Below are 17,838 nucleotides of genomic sequence, written 5' to 3'. Positions count from 1 at the left end.
TGGGAAATCAGCGGCATGGTGGGTGTTCTTCAGAGTTTAAAAGATAAATGCAGTATAAAGGAAAATGCTGTAAGCTGCTGTGTTAGGATAATATTTTTAGACAAATCTGCACATTTTGACATAGAATCCTTTAGTACATTAACAATTCTTAGGGAATTATTTAATTACTCAAGGAAGATATTTCATGCCATAATGGTAGATTACTGTGGTAGAAGATGGTGAAAGGTGATATTGCACTAATTCTTGAAGCCTGCTTTAAGTGTTAAAGGTACATCATCTCAGTGACAGAAGCATCTCAGATTCAGTAAAACACAATCTGACCGAAGTTACGTGTATATTGTGAGATACACTTTGCGGCATAACCATGAATTCTAGAAGCTATCAGTGGTTGTGCTTGTCCTTGTTTACTAAAAATTTGATTAATAATTGACTAAACTGATGATGTGGGTTGCTTATGAAAAGAAATGTTGACCTTAAAGAGGTCAGTCAATCGTACTCTTTTTTGATCAGGAGTGAGGAGCTGATGGGGACTTATAATAATGCCTTAGATAGAATAGGTCTGTATATTAGCAAGGGGCTTGAGAGTTTCTTGTATCAATTTGGACAGGTGATTCAAAAAGTCAAACGAACGAACAGCATGGAGGAAAAAGACCTAGGGGTTTGGTTGATTGTAGCAGCACTTTCAATCAGTTGTAAGATAACGATGTCATAATAGTTAGCTCAATTTTATATAAAATACTCCTTGCATTTATTAAGAAAGATAATTATCAACAAGTCAGGAAATGTTTTGTTAAGAATGCATCTACTAATATCTGCATATGTTAATTTGAGGTACTCGGGAGGTTTATTTAATGTGAAAATTAAGATGATATCTGCAGTAACCCTTTCATAATGCAACAACTTATCATCCAGGGTTGGCTTATATGGGTCATCGTAAGAAATGGTCTAACGGAGGGCTATTCTGTACATTTTGTGAAATTGCTATAAATTAAAACCACTTTGCTTAATGAACACATGATAAAGTACATGAAATTCTGTAATTTTTTTTTTTCCAAATCTTCATTTGTATATCCACTTTCAGGATAAAAAGAAATAATAAAGGAACAGCCAGGTGTGGTGGCTTATGCCTGTAATCCCAGCACTTTGGGAGGCTGAGGTGGGTGGATCACCTGAGGTCGGGAGTTTGAGACCTGCCTGACCAACATGGAGAAACCCTGTCTCTTCTAAAAATATAAAATTAGCTGGGCGTGGTGGCATGCCTGTAATCCTAGCTACTTGGGAGGCTGAGGCAGGAGAATCGCTTTCCAGGAGGCGGAGGTTGTGGTGAGCCAATATCGTGCCATTGCACTCCAGGCTGGGCAAGAAGAGCGAAACTCCATTTCAAAAAAAAAGAAGAAATAATAAAGGAAAATGTCTAAAATTTGCAATATACAGAAAATCAAATTAATATAAAAAAACTTTCTGAATAATTCCCCATTTTGGAAGTTTGAGTTGTCGTTGTAGGTGTTAGTTGTCATTTTAATTTAAATTTTTACCATTGACCAGAGAAATTATTATCAGTGATTATTGTGGAAATATGAAATTTAAAATTAATGTTCTAAATTTTAAATATGAAACATTAAAACTAGAAGCGTTGAGTTAAACAAAAATTAGAAATTTACTCCAGATTTAAAGAATCTTGATATAATTGAAACTGAAAGTTTCTTGCAGAGCACACATATAGATCTTTATGGAAAACGTCCTTTTTCATTTTTTTCTTTTTTTGGTCCAACTCAGTGCATTAGTTATGATAGATTAGGTTATAGAAACAAATAGACTATAATATTTATAATGGCTCAAAATAGACATTTCTGTGCATCTCCCACCACAGTCCGATGCTTGTGTCCAACTCAGGGGGCAGCTTTCCTCTGTTGATGATTCAGGGCCCAGGCTCCTCCCATCTTGTGGCTCCTCTTCAGTTCTAGTGGCCAGTGCTTGTGTTAAGAATTGCCTTTGTCACTAGTTGTGTAATCTTGATGGGCATGCTATAAACACTTATTTAATTAGCTAGAGTGCCTTTGCCAACTTCTAATAAGTAGGGTGAAAGGCTCTGTGGAAAGTTGCTCCCTTTAAATAATTTTTCTCTTTTTATTTCTTTTCTTTTCTCCATCCTAGGGTTGGATATATAAATTGAGACCTGCTAAAAATTTAGACAATTTCATGTACTTTGTGCCTGTGGAGTCTGTTTTTCCCACATACTGAGGAAAAAGAGAACAAAGAAAGAGAAATTATAATTGTTAACATTATGAATTAATTTGAAGTCATCTCCTTTCAACATGACATAGGTGACAAGTATTCTATATGCTTGTGTATGTACACAACACACCTGGAAGGAGACACAGAATCTCTTAACAGTGGTTCTGTCTGCTCAGACTGATCGGAGGAAACTGGGGGGTTAGGGGCCCTCCAATCAGTGTATAACTATCTCTACTGCTTGCACTTTAGCCTGTGCATAGATTGCTTCTTAAAATAAAAACAACCATAATTGTAAGTAGAAAAATAATTATATACAGAAGTGTCAACCAAGTAAGCAGACATTAATTGCATTTCTCCTGACTTAGGGGTCCAACATCACTGACACCTGCACTGAAATGCTAATGTGTGGAGTCTTACTGAAAATTTCTTCTGGAAATATTCAAGAACGGGTGTTTTTTCTTTTCGATAATCTTTTGGTGTACTGCAAAAGAAAACACAGGTAAGATCCTAAGCAGGACACACTTCAGAAGTGGTCACAGTTTCTACCTTTCCCTCTGTGCTTCCCAGAACTCATCTATCCAGCTCACAGTTTCTGCCTTTCTCTCTGTGCTTCCCAGAGCCCATCATCATCAGTGCATTTCTTCACATATATTCAGTCTGCTCACTGGTTGTTCACTTCACCTTCTTGTAAAACCTAAACTGAAATGTTACTGTCATCTGATGATGCTGGGTCCTCAGAGCCCTCTTGAGGAGAGGTGCAGTTTGTTCCTAACCCACATATCTCAGGCCCTGGAGGAGAGGGTGGTGTGTCTTCTTTGCTTCCTAATCTTGTTTCCCAATCATTTCCCCCTCTTCCTTCAAGAATCCCAGCACATGTGAAGTTCATGCCGTGAGTCTTTCCTCTCCACTACCTTTCCCTCATCTCCCCTTTATAGAACACATAATAGCTCACTGTCACACATGAATTTAGTGATTTCTCTAGCTCTTGCATCATTTTCTTTCTACTCTACTCATGTTGCCATTTTGGGGGTGTTCAAAACTCACATGGATGATCTATCCAGAATTTTGGACCTGAAAGCCCACTGTCTCTTCACCTGCAATGAGTCTTTCTGCCATTACACCTGAGTCTCCTGTCCTAGGGCCATACTTTTACCTGATACCAACAGTCATAAAATTGAAATCTCCATTTCAGGCATTCTACTCTGAATATCATCCTCTGTCCTCCTAGCTGTCTTCCTCTGGTATTGTCACTTCAGTTATTCTGACTCCAAACATTGTCGAAGATCTCTTATCTCAAATTTTAAAAGTCCTTTATCTTGTGTCACACTGTCACCCTTCATAGCAGACTTTCTTGCAGGAGTTTTATGTTGTCACTTTTTCTACTTTCTCACTTGCTATTCTGGCATGAGCAACATTCAGCAAGATCTTTGTTCCCTCTCCTCCACTGAGCTACTCCCATCAGAATCTCCGTAAGAAGCACTACTGTGCTTCTTACTCCAGTGGTCACTTTTCTGCTCTTTAAGGTTTTGTTTGTTTTTGTAGCAGCCTGTAACTTAGCTGAGCAATCCTACCTTCCCAAAACACTGTCTTCTCTTTAATGTTATTATACCCCACTCTCTTGGCTGGATATTGGAGTGCTGTGGGGCTCTGCATTTGACTCGTTTTCCCTCTTCATATTCATAGACTCTTCCCAGCTGATTTTATCCAGTCTCATCACTCATGTCCCACATCTGTGTCAGTTGCTCTCAAATCTCTATCCTTAGCCCAACATTCTGGACTCCTACATCCTGCCTGTTGTGATGGCCATGAGGAGTCTCAACCACAGCATGGAAGAAATGGGATTCTGGGTTCCCCTTCCTAAAGTCACTCCTCTCCCAGCTTTCCCTTTCTATTGTTTTCTCAATTCCAAAAATTACGAGTTAGCCTTGGTTCCTGTTTTTCCCTCAACATCCCACATCCAATCCATTAGAAAATCTTCCTGCATCTGCATTGAAAACTTACAAACATCTCTCCACATCTCTCCATCATCATTAATACTCTGCTCCAGGCCACCAGGATCCCCCTTTGGTGACAACAGTTGTCTCCTAACTGACCCACCATATCTTTTCTTACGCCTCCACAATTTATGCTCTCCACAGAAACCAGAGCACCTTTTATAAAACAAATCAGATCATGTTGTCACCTTGCTCAAAGCCCTCATTGGCTTCCTAGAATAAAGTTCTTTTTGTTTGTTTGTTTTGTTTTGAGACAGGGTCTTGCTCTGTTGACCAGGCAGGATAGAGTGCAATGGTATGATCATAGCTCTCTACAACCTTGAACTTCTGGGCTCAAGCAATTTTCCTGCCTCAGGCTCCCAAGTAATTGGCACTATAGGTGCATGCTGCCACACCCAGCTGATTTTGTTTTTCAGTACAGACAAGGTCTCACTGTGTTTCCCAGGCTAGTTTTGAACTCTGGGCCACAAGAATCCTCCCATCTCAGCCTCCCAAAGTGCCGGGACTATAGGCGTGAGCCACCGTACTTGGCCCCACCTAGAATAAAATTCACACTCCTTACCCTAGTTTACAAAATTCTGCCTGGTCCAGCTCCTGCCTGCCTCTCACATCATCACATCCCATTTCTCCAAACACAATACCTCCCTCCTTCCTTTAGCCTTCTCTTTCTCCCATCCCTTGATTATGCCACATGTGCTCCCTTCTTAGGGCCTTTGTACTGGCTGTTTCCCTTCCCAGTGTGCCCTGTCCTTTGAGATTTCCATGGCCAGATTCTCTGTGGCTTTCAGATCTCACTTAAAAATCACTCCCTCTGTAGTGTCTTCCCTGACCATCCCATCTAATGTGGCCTCCCAGTCACTGTCAATATTGGGAAAGCACTTGTCACTTGCTATTTCTTTCATTATTTGTTTGTTTACTTCCTGCCACCTTTACTAGATTAGACTGCAAGGTTCATGAGAACAGGGGCCTTACTGCTCCTTCAATGCAATTTCTCTGGAAATTGGAGCAGACCTGTGATAGACAGCTAAGAAACACAGAATCAATGAATGAGTGAATGGAACACAGACTAGTCCCCTTTAGAGCTTAGCCATCATTAATGTAAATAATTTGTGTATTAATGTTATTGATATAATACTATTTGTTTTAAAGCATGAATGTACTTTTTTCTTGAGAATGTTCTTACTTTATGGGATGTTTTCTTAAACTCTTGGGAAAATTTTTTTGCATGTTGATTTTAAGCAAAATAGTAGAGTGACATTTAATTGAGAAGTTTCCTGAGCCTTTACGTACTTCACCCTAACCATATATAGGACACATTTGTTTTAGTGAAATGGTACCAATGGGTTCATTCAATTTAAAGGTAAAGCAGTAGTTGAAAGTACAGGATTTTAAATGACTGTTTATTCCAGATTCAGCATTTAGAAAACTATAGTCAAATATTTTCTGGTAGAGTGAGAATTAGAGACACAAAACCGATTGATTTATAAGACAGACTTAAGGGAGAGTTATTCTTCGTCTCTTATAATGAGTCTTCTTAAATCAGTTATCAAGATGCCCAGAGCAAGTTAGCAAACATTTGGTAGCTATGATGATGATATATGGTAATTCTGCCATGTGGATTGTAGTATTAGAATTCCCTAGTAAGAGACACTAATTCAAAAATGCAATTATATAAGCCGAGAAAACATAGGAATTCAACATGTATCTTCATGAGAGGGAACAGATTAGGATTAGAGCCAAAAAATAATTAAATTGTTTACATCTCTATTCTAATGAGTTTTTTAAAATTCCTTTTTACCACATGTGAAAATGAATCTTTTATTATGCTCTTCTAGGTTCTCTGTGTTTGATAGCAAGATTGAGATTAATAGAAATTGGCTTTTGGAAGATGTAGGAGAGGTTGTTATTTTACTTGTGTGTTACTCGTTAAGAAACTGTAATGTGAATCAAGGTGTTTTAGTGCAATTATTAAAGGTCCCCATTTGAAGATGAAATCTTTTTTCATTAAAATTGATCCCATCTTTATCTATGCCTGCCATCAAGACCCAAATCTTTTGCAAAATTAACATTAGTGGACAAATCATGATATTATATGGTCTTATGACTGGAATTGCACATTAAACACAGGAAAAGTTTAACAAAATTAAAATCCTGCTATTTAGCAAATGCCCTTAATGAATGTATTATGTGGATCAAATACAGAGTGGTTAGAAATGGAAATAACAATAGTTCAACATGTCCATTCCCTTCCAGGACTGGAGAAGCTGCTTGAGCAAACCATCTGTTCCCTTCACTTAGAATACTTCACTCCTTTATGAACTTCACCTCAGCATATGCTTTCTAAGATATAGAGATCTTTCAGAAAATATGAGTAAAGGGAGCCTTTTACAAACTTCCATAATGTTGTAATTATATGAACTAGAGACTTGATGAATTTAATTCTAGAATTACATTCTTTAAATAACAGAGTGCTAGATTAGGCATCCTTGCTCTGGATATTTCTAATATTATTAATCTCAGGAGAAACTAGTTTTTAAAAAAGTTATGATGTAGTATTTGATACGTATAACATGATATTGCTTAGTTTGGCTTGTTTAGGAGTTTTAAAAAATAGTATCATAGTGTTTTTAGTTTCTTGCAATTTATAATTTGTATTCAACATAGTTTCTAAAAATATATATCCATTTTTTGTGTAGAAAAATTTATTCATTTTACCTGCTGCATAATATTTCATTAGTTGAATGTATCACAATTTAATTATTCATCCTCTTATCAGTGGGCTTTAGGGTTGTCCTGAGTTTTTCTACTATTGTATACATTCTTGTATATGTGTCCTGGTGACCATTGCAACACATAATTAGGAATTAAATAATAGAATCAATACATTTAAATTTGCAATATTATAATATGCAGCATAATTATTTTCAAACTATAGGCTTTTCAGTCTTTAAGCTTCAGTAGGGTCATTTTCTGAAGAGATCAAAATCTATCTGAGCTAAGAATTATAGAATTGATCAAACACTTACTGGAATTTTGTGTTGAGTATTAATATCTGCAGCCTAAGAGAAATATACAAAACCCATACAGAGTTCACAGTAAGATCATAAAAAATTGATATATTGAGAACTAAGTGATGGATTCTTATATATAATCCATGATTGTTTTGCCTGTGACTAAACTGTTAAGGATATTAAGTCTTTTCAATATGATTGGTTTTAAGTTAGATGTACCAACCTACAAGAAATTCTATTTTTCAAAACACCATGATATTATTTTCCAGCTGGGAATAATACCTGCGTATTAGTTACCTGCATATTAGTCTGATCTGCATTCCTCTCTATAGTCAACCTCCTGTGAGGCCAATTTTCATAGCTACCTGGGATGAATTCCTAATTTATAGCATTGATTTATGCTTACTAATGAAGAACATTTAGAGGTTGCTTTCAAAATGAACATGGGGAGTGCAAGGTGATGAAGGTCTGGGGCTGACAAACTGTCCAGTCAGACTAATGAATCGATTTGCTTAGTTTTCTTTATAGAGATGAAGGACTACTGAGTTTGGATGAGGCTTGAGGATAGCTAAGTCAGGAATATGCAATTTTTTTCCAAGGAAGGAGCCCAGAGAGTGTGATAGCATCTGAAGATATGTCCCTGGCCTACCCTATCCACACCAGGGCAGGTATCTAACTGCACGGGATAGGAAGAGGGGGCGTTGCAGTTTGTGTACAGCTACATCTTAACTTGTGCTAGGTGTGTCTACATAACACAACACATTAATCATTATTTGACTATATTAAATTATTAGCCAGATTTTGTCACTGAGTCCCATTGAATAGTCTAGGTCAATGGAAATCTCTTGAGTGACTAGGTATTTTTTAATCCCCTTGAATCATTTCTTAGAGTTTTTCCTGTTTAATTTAATGAAATAAAAACATTGAAAAAATATTTTTTCCTGTGTGCTTAATGATTCAAATACAAACATATATGACTTCCTAATTCATTGTTGGAAATGGTCATCTGTAAAGCTGGATTTTTGACTTTGTGTTACATACTTTTTAAGATTAAAAGCTGGCACTAGATGTAATACACACATAGTTTTGAAATGTTTTGGGTATTTTAGAAATAAATAAGGCCTTCATGAAGGATTGCAAAGGTATTAAGAGACTTGTTCAACAAGTATACAGTGATTATATTATAAAAATATGATAGGAGAAATATTTTTATAGCTGGATATCACTGAGCTTAAGAACCTCCAGCACAGCCAATTCTTTGAAGAGGGATCATAAGTAATAACTGGAAATTACCGGTTAGTTACTGAAAAATGAGTCATGAAGGTGAAAGAAACTCAAATGAAATTTTAAAATGGCCAGTTGTTAGTGTCTGTCAGAGTCTGATTGGGCACCACTAATGTCTTATATTGAGCAAAAGCACATACTCGCTCTCCCACCTGTGTACTATCCTTAGCTTAAAACTTGAATTTATTTTTAAAAATTAGTATGCAAGTTGCATACTTCATTAAAGCAACCGGTGCTGTTATGAATGGGAGGACAAATGGAAAGATCTCCAGGAGTCTAATGTTTGATATTGTCGATTGAATTGGTGCCTTTTTTCAAAGAATTGCCTAAAATATATTGTTTTGACATTGTTTTACATTGTTTAGTAACAAAGTCTTTGTGATTTAATTCCATCTTAAGACGGTTGAAGAACAGCAAGGCATCTACAGATGGACATCGGTACCTTTTTCGTGGCCGGATCAACACGGAGGTGATGGAAGTGGAGAATGTGGATGATGGTACCGGTAAGTGATTTGTAGATTTTAAATGGGATGCCAATAGTAAATAGAAAACTCCTTTGTAAGACAGATTTCTCACTTGGATAATTCACCTGCCATGTATTATAGCTTAGAAATACTTTGTTAGGTAAAGTGGTTGGGTAGAGAAAAGAGAAAGGTGAGATAAGGGAGGGGAGGACTACTGTGAAAGTGGAAAATTATATATAGCCAAAACACACTAACATGAAACACAGATACAGAGAAATAGCCGAGTAGTGTCCCATGGCATTCACGGGACTGAAGCAGAGAGCACTGTGCAGAAAAGAGTTAATGAATGAATTTTCTTTAGTTATACTGTTTTATAAGCATATCAATGATGTTTTGTTCCTATAATATATTCGCTGTAGAATATAGCAAACTATAGATTTGTCTTAGCTATGTAGTTGTTTTTCATATAGACAGGTTGTCAATTTTCTTGTAAGCAAATTGTGAATGGAGGTGGTTTGTGTAATTTTAAGTTCTTGTTTTAAATATCTTATTACTCAAAGGTAGTAACTTTTTGCTTCATGGATTTGAAAGTATGGGATTTAATAAGCTAATTTATGAAATCATGATTAGTCACAAACATTAAGTAAAGTTAAAATAAATTGTACTTTCTATTTGAAAAAAAAAAGTTGTCTCTAAAATAAATACTTAGTAAAGTGAATTCCATTTTTCCACAATGATTTTAGTTAGAATTTAAAAAATATGCTTCTACGAGAAAAGACAAGATGAAATGCAGTATACTAACTGTTGCTAAATTTTAGTGATATTCGTTATACACATGGGGTTGGGACACAGATCAGCTCCCTCCACCTCTCACATACCTTCATTGTCACTCTGGGGTCCCAGAGGGGAGAAGAATATTTATAATCTGTCAGAAGCACAGAATTTCAAATGCTCACCTGTAGGCAATTTCTCAATACCATTGTTAGCCTCTGAATAAATTGTCAGGTACTTAAAATAATGGACTGTGATTGCTGTAGGTAAGGGAAAAAGGAATGCAATGAGCAAAACTCAGGTGGTGCCTGAGACTGAGCACTCAGCTTTGGAGCCATGCTATTGTGTTCATCCAGTAGAGAGGTTCCTCAGTGGCTAACTGTGGGGTGGTGTGGAGTTGCCAGACAGTTGGCAGAGGTAGATATCTCATTTCAAATCCCTTTCTATGCTACAGACTGTAATGCAGTTGCAGATACTCCCGTGCTAACATGTGGGACCTAGTTGGCTATCTTTCCATAGCAGGATGTACACATTATTTTTTACAAGGTAGCAGTAATTTATTCTGTGCTTTCTAAGAAGACTATATAGTGACATTTAGAAATGTTATCTGTCTAACATGCTAAGAGCTGTCTTGCCTCTGTAACCTGCATGTTCAAGAGACTACCCAAATGCCCAACTTTGAACCTGAGTTGGGAGGAAGTCAGATAGTAAAAGAAGAACACTAAAAACTTCTACTCTGTTCTTTATTGGACCTGATTACCCATAATGGGACCATCTCCCCACTGTTGCTTAGGCGCTTCCTTTATTTTCTTCCACTTTTGGCTTTCCCATGGGCATAGAGTCCCTGGCCTTATTTCCTGAGAGATTGAATATCCACCCCTTATGTCCCACTTTCTCCCTTCACCCCCCGTGATGTCAGTGCCACTATTAGTGCCATCTGCATTGGTGGTCTGACTGAGTTGTGATAGTGATTACTATGATTACTGTGCTTTTGGGCAGCTGGAGAACTAGATAAAGAGATGTAAGAGCCCAGGACCTTTGGAGGCATGGCCATAAAATGCTGTCTTCCAGTGTATCTGGGCCAGATTGTAAGGGAATGAGATCCTATGAAGGGTGACTTGAATTGCACAGATGGTTCTTGGATTCAATTCCACCTGAAAGTTTTGTTGATGCTAGTAAGATTCCGGCCTACAGGTCCCCAGTTCCTGAGGGCAAAAGCATTGTGGAAGGCAGGGCCTAAGACCTTGTTGTGTATGAATTAGAAGAAAGACATAAAATTGCAGGATATTTAGTTGTCATAAATTAGTTGTCCAATGGAACCTCTTGACACAAATTTGCAGGCTTGATTCTCTTTAAAGTAAGATGAAAACATTTATTACATTTTGTGTTATTCAACTGGGGCTTTCCCCCTCTTTACTTTTTCTTGAATATATATAAGCAGCGTGTAGCAGGAATTTGGCTGTACCTGGTCACTACAAGATCACTTAAAGAATTTTCAGCCTGCAACTGGATACCATACCATACCTGAAAGTACAATTTAGTTTTCTCGTGGCTATATCCACTAGGTTCCTGGGGGGTCTCAGACTTGGAAATTGAATAATAGAAATTTTGAAGATGGATAGGATCTTGGTGATCAATTAATGTACCCCAATAGCATTTCAGATGATCGAAATGAGGCCAGGTTTAAGAACTAACTTGTCCATGTTTACCAAGCTGACTAGGACAGAGCTGCAGCTAGAGTTAAGTTTGCTGGGCTTCCATGTACATGTTTTGTGACATAGAGAAGGACCAAGTGGAGAGCAGTGAAGGAACAAGGCATCAGCGTATGGAGGTTGGGTTTGGTTGCACCCAGAAATGATCTGGGTGCTGCATGAACTTTCTTCCTTTGTTGTTTCCTTGGTCATTTCCAGCATAGCATCTTCATTTCTTTTTGATGAGCTCAGGTTTTAAGTCTGCTATATTTTTTACTTTACACATGAAGCTCTGATGCAGATGGATCTCCGCAGAGCTGATTAATGTCCCTATGCCAAGTACTCCCCATACTTGGCCCCTGGATAAGTTAAATGAGGGATAAACAGATACTATCAGGCTCATCTGTCATTGCCAAAAGAAAAACAAGCACCCATACCATATTTAGTTATAAATAATAAAATGGATGAATTGATATATATATATATATATATATATGTATTTTTTTAAGCATGCTTAGAACTTTTTGCTTTTTTTAAATTGAGATGGGGTGGTGGTGAGGAGTCTCATTATCTTGCCTAGGCTGGACTTGAACCCATGATTCTCTCAACTCAGCCTCAGTAGCTGGTACTACAGACATGCAACACTGGGCCTGGCACTTAGAACTTGTGATGGAAAATGGAATGGAAAAGTTTTTCTTCCATTTGAATTATACAAATACTGAGTATTTTTCTATACTCTATGTATAATAAAATAGTTTTCTAAGGAAGAAGCTCTATCAGATGACTAATCACATTGATATAGCTCAAAACTTGCAGAAAAAATAATTGCACTTGGGATGAGACAAAAGTTTTCAGCCAACATGTAAACATCTCAAATCTTTTGATAAATAATATTATTGTAATTTTATTCATAATACTTAATGACTTGGTTTATATCATAGTTATATCTTAGTATAGAAAGAAATTTAAATGATGGTATGATGTGCAAAAGTGCAAAAATTTGTATATATATTTATTTAAGTCTGTCCATGTTATTAATTAATTCCTATATTCAAGGCAGATGTTGACCTTTGCATTTGTGGCCAAATTTCCATTCAACCATTCTTCAGATTTCAACTCTCAGTGAATCTAAGTTATTCTTTGAAGATTCTTTCTGGGACTACTAGTTTGATCATGATGCTGTAAAGAAAATTCAGCTTAAAGGCAATAGTAGGAAAGCTATTGAACTTCCTAGAATTAATTTTCATGGTAATTTTTATAGTACATGACTGGAAAGCCATTCGGAAAGTAGTATCAGATCATTAGTATTCTCTCTTATGCACTGGTTTATTTCTATGGTTGGACAGAGGGCAAGAATGTTGACCTTTAGAAAATGTGGTCTGTAGTTCAGTGTTGGGCATACCATAGATTTCAATATATTTGTCATATTCTAATTGGATAAGATGAAAAATTTTTATTCTTAAGGTGTTCTTTAAAAGTAAGTCAATTAAAAATTTTTAGCTCTCCCTTTAGATATAAATATTTGAAACTATTCTAATATGTTGAATACTTTTTTTAATAAAATTAAATTGTGCTTATTAAAGAAACTTTGGACATTGCAGAAAAATAGAAAGGCAAAAAACAGTAGATAATAATGTCATACAAAGACAAACACATAAGACTATATAAAAACTATTTCCTGCAATTTTCCTTTTAATGCATAGATTTAAAAATGCTTGAAAATGTGAACTTTATAATTTTGTATCCTTTTTCACTTAAATCAAGTACCTGTATTATCTCAATGATCATCATCTTTATCTTCATGCCTGATCACCAAAAATAGCGTTTATTGTTGCATACCAGTCGACTGACTAGATAAACCAGTTACTTTCACAACTGTAGTATTGTTGCATAAGCTGGATTGAGTATGTTCTTAATTAAAACGTAACAATGTTGAAAAGAATATAATAATGTAATAGTTTTTTTTTCTAATACATTTTCAATGTTATTAATTTAAGGGAGTATATTTGGGAGTTCAGAAAGGTCAAGGGCTGAACTACTTTTTAGATTTTTAAAAGGAAAAGTCAATTAGAATCTTTTTTTTTTTTTGCCAAAAATAATATCATATGCTATTTGGGATGCTGGAAATTTTTCTTCTATTATTTGATAAAAATCAAAGATTTATTCAAAAAATTTTTCTCAATGTTAAATATTTATGAACAAATTATAAGTTTTAAAGTTTCCCTTAGAAATTTATGCATCCACAGTGTTGATCTCCAGGACAAGGATTGAATACATTATTTAGACATCAGTTTCTTGATGTTTTCAGTAATATAGTCTGGCAATTTCTTCTGTTTCTTAGCCTGTTTATAATACTTGGATATTTTCCGTCTTATTGAAATGCAAATTTATTGAAAGAATACTGGCACATCCACTGAGATTTACAGTGTATCAGTTTTGGAAAAATCCCATCTCATTATATGAAACTGTACTGAAATAAGAGCAAGGAATTTGCAAACTGTATAGCTTCAAGTAATTAGTGACTTGTTCAGGTCTGTCCCTTGGATTTTTCTGTTTTTGGAAGAAATCAGTGACTAAAGACTGTTGAATTTGGATATTCCAAATTTAAAGAATGGCAATTTAAAATCTATTCTTCCTATAAAATTAACATTTTAGATCCATTGAAACTTGGGAATTCCTGAGTTTGCCATTTAATAAATTATTTTTCCATTTAAATTTTTTAAACAAAATTCTGACTAAGCACAAAGCAATGTTGGACTTTTTAATGACTTTAGTGAGGGTGTTCTTTAGGGATAAGTTTAATTTTTATTTTGATGTATGAAGATATTGAACAATGTGCTATGATTAAAATTGTGAAGCTATTATATGTCACTGTATCTTTTGAAAAAAATGAGAAGCAGTTGCTTATTTTGTATAATATTTGGTAATTTTGATGCTATTATGAAGTATGTATACTACATTTTGAGGACTGTGGTATGTATATTCAATTGTATATGTGTGTTTATGTATGTGTATATATATATAGTTTACAATTACTTATTATTTTTAAAATTGGTGTGATAGAAATTAGCTAGCATATAAACTTTAAAAGGGAACATTATTTCTTCATTTAAAATTATTTGACACAAGCTGTTCTTTTAAAATACTAGTGCAGCAATTAAGCTGTTATTTGAGACAGTGGAGGTATTAGTCCATTCTTGCACTGCTATCACTACCCGAGACTGGGTAATTTATAAAGAAAAGAGGTTTAATTGGATGACAGTTCTGTGGGCTGTTTAGTTCATGTGGCTGGGGAGGCCCCAGGGTACTTAAAATCATGGTGGAAGGTGAAGGAGAAGCTGGCATGTCTTCCTGGCCGGAGCATGAGAGAGGGGTGGGGGAGGTTCTATACATTTTAAACAACCAGATCTCACAATAACTCACTCACTATCATGAGAACAGCACCAAAGGGGAAATTCTTCCCCGTTATCCAATCTCCTCCCACCAGGCTCCACCTCCAACTTTGGGGATTACAATTTGACATGAGATTTGTGCAGGAACACAGACCCAAACCATATTAATAGATTTGACAGTCAGCTAATGATCTTGGTTTCTGTACATTGAAACAATAGCCACGTGTGATCAATCACATGCTCACTTATCTGATTCTGAGTTGAATTATGTGCTTTCCAAAAGAAATTTGTATGCACAGGCTCAATTGGTCAGGCCAGGCTTCATGGAGGAGATGGGTCCACTTTCAAGAGGAGTAAGAATCTGTGAGGCAGAGAGGAGAGTGGGGTAGCTTGATGAGAAACTCAGTCTGGGGAATATATAAGTATTCACAGGACAGCCAGGAGAGCAGCAGACAAGAAAAGCATGGTGGGAACACATTAGAACATAGTGGAAAATAGAACGAGTGTTTAGACAGAGTTGAGTTATTTTGGGAAGAATCTTTAAAGCAAAGTCTACATGTAGTTTTGACTTGATTCAGTGGTGAGACACCCAGTGGGTGGCTTTTGAGCTAAGAAGTGGCCTGATGAAAAATATTTGAGGAAGGGCCAGCAGGGTGTGAAGAGGCCAGTGACCAGACTCAATCCAGGAGAGAAAGGAAGGAAAACTCCCTGTTATAGAGATGGCTGGCCCCGGGGTACACTTGTGCGGTGGCAGGAGCATGACTCGGATGATTTTGGCACATGAACTTGTGTTCCCTGTGCTCTGTGGGAGGGCTACACTGTGTTCATTTTAGAGTAAGTCCAGTGTTTATGACTGTAGACTGCATTTGGCTACTCTGGTTTTCTTTATCCAGAGTAATGGTTAAAGGTATAATAACATGAGTGGCCATGTGGGATCTTTTAAGCTGCAGGTGCAAGGTTCACTTAGCTAATCATGGCCTGACTTGAACAGAGAGAAGACAGCCTGAAAAAAAGCTTGGGCTTATATGTGACTCTGGTCTTGTTAGGTTACAAGTGGTTAGGGTTGGGGGAAGAGTTTTAAATGTGTAGAATTTGAGAATTTCTGAATTTTTTCCCCCCAGTTTATTGTAATTTCTCAGTTGGTTATTTTTATAGATATTAAGGAGGGATTGCACTGTAATTATGAAGTAATATTCTTATTTTCCTACTAATGCCCATGAATACTTACCTGACATGAATTATGAAGTTCTCTTACTTTGTGTAGGATGGGAACATGAATTAAACACATAAAGGTAATAAAAGTACAAAAAATCTTTTAAAAAATTGCTTGTAACTTTTTGGGAGGAAAGTATTGGTCAGTTTAAATCTCTATATCATCAGAAGTCATTTTTGATTATTCATGGATTATAGCACCTATATAAAATACAGACTAATGTCTAATGTCATTCTATTTTGACTCAAAAGTAATCTGGAAGCTTTAAAGACTCCACAACTGAACAGCATCATTTGATAATGGATTTGTGGTATTATTAGTCTGACCTCATATAATGTGTAGTGATTTTGGAGCTAACGAAAAAGACTATGGGAACCAGATTTTGGGAGAATGAGTGCCAAGCACATCTGTTTCTACTCAAAAACTTAATAAAATAGATCATCTGAGAAAAAAAAGAACAAAACAAGCGAAGTGCCACAAAGTCATTTTCTAAACCACTTTTAACTTTCTTGTGGCTTACCTCCTCAGCACTGGCCTTTGCTGCTGAATGACTTTCAGGAGAGACACATGAAAAGGGTCACTTTAATTGGTACAGGTGCTGACTCAGGCCTCTGTCGTAGGTTTTTCCATCTTGGGATCTTTGCTTTGCAGGGACTGTCATGCCAGTAAAGGTCGTTTGCAAGTTATGTCACTATTCTCTACCTGCTGTTAGGCAGAGAGCTACTGTATAGGGTTTGCTGTTGACATTTTCAAACCCAGCATGACAGTTTACCTAAAATTGTAGTGAGGTATCAAAAAGACAATTAAATGTCAATTTATCTTCAAAATTTTTTTTATAAGTTTCTATTTATGTGACTTAAATGGAATGAAGTGGCTTTAAAGAGTGTATGTCTTGACCATCTATGATGATAATGCTTTGGCATTTGTATGTTTCCATTTATTGCAATTTTAGGTAATTGCACTGTTTGTGTGTTCCATTGGTCAATCCTTAGTGTGCAGTTCATTAAATAATAGAAAATTTTTCCATGGGGCATAGACTGTCTCTGAAACCTAGAATGCTATTTCAAAGAAATATTAGAAAGATAAAATAAATAAGACATCTTGAATGTTTGAGAAGAAAACACCTTGCATGTTATTCTTTTATTGCTTTAGAAACTTTGACAATATTTTTGTGCATAGAGCATGTAAGTTTTAGTTTGTAGTGTTTAGTTTCATGTAATGTATTAACACTCTGAGCTAGAAATGTCCGTTATTGAGCACTGACAGCATCCAATATAAAAGCATTCTTAAAGTTTTTAAATGTTTATGTTTTTCAATATACATATGTAAAGCAAAGAGATGTTGAACAATTCAGTGGTTTTGGAACTTTTGTGTATTAAATGATAGTGTGGATATAATAATATTGTGTATTACATTTTGTTCATTTGCCTTTACCCATTAATTTACAGCTGATTTCCATAGCAGTGGACACATTGTTGTTAATGGATGGAAGATACATAACACAGCAAAAAATAAATGGTTTGTTTGTATGGCAAAAACACCTGAAGAGAAGCATGAATGGTTTGAAGCTATTTTGAAAGAAAGAGAACGGCGGAAAGGTGGGTGTATGAATTGGGCGCTGTTACACTTTGTGAAGATTCTAAGTTAGCATAGGAGCAGATAATGGGAAAACATGAGAAAGTGGAAAGGTATATGATGGTCACTTGATTTATTAAGTTGGCGCAAAAGTTATTGCGGTTTTGACATTGAAAGCAATTACTTCTCCACCAACCTGATACTATGT

General features: G+C 36.1%; 1 protein-coding gene across 2 annotated transcripts in view; it reads left to right on the top strand.

The window, feature by feature from the left end:
• PREX2 (phosphatidylinositol-3,4,5-trisphosphate dependent Rac exchange factor 2) overlaps positions 1–17,838 on the top strand; it is a 285,220-nt gene that overhangs the window by 83,468 nt on the left and 183,914 nt on the right. For both annotated transcript variants that reach the window (XM_019032811.4, XM_019032810.4), the window contains exons 7-9: positions 2,601–2,734; positions 8,924–9,027; positions 17,504–17,653. In XM_019032811.4, coding sequence (XP_018888356.4) covers positions 2,601–2,734; positions 8,924–9,027; positions 17,504–17,653 — 388 coding nt within the window. The remainder of the gene's footprint in view (positions 1–2,600; positions 2,735–8,923; positions 9,028–17,503; positions 17,654–17,838) is intronic.

This window comes from Gorilla gorilla, chromosome 7 (assembly GCF_029281585.2).
Source record: "Gorilla gorilla gorilla isolate KB3781 chromosome 7, NHGRI_mGorGor1-v2.1_pri, whole genome shotgun sequence".
Classification (NCBI taxonomy): domain Eukaryota; kingdom Metazoa; phylum Chordata; class Mammalia; order Primates; family Hominidae; genus Gorilla; species Gorilla gorilla.
Note: the sequence above shows the minus strand (reverse complement) of the source record. Positions and strands in the feature narration are given on the sequence as shown.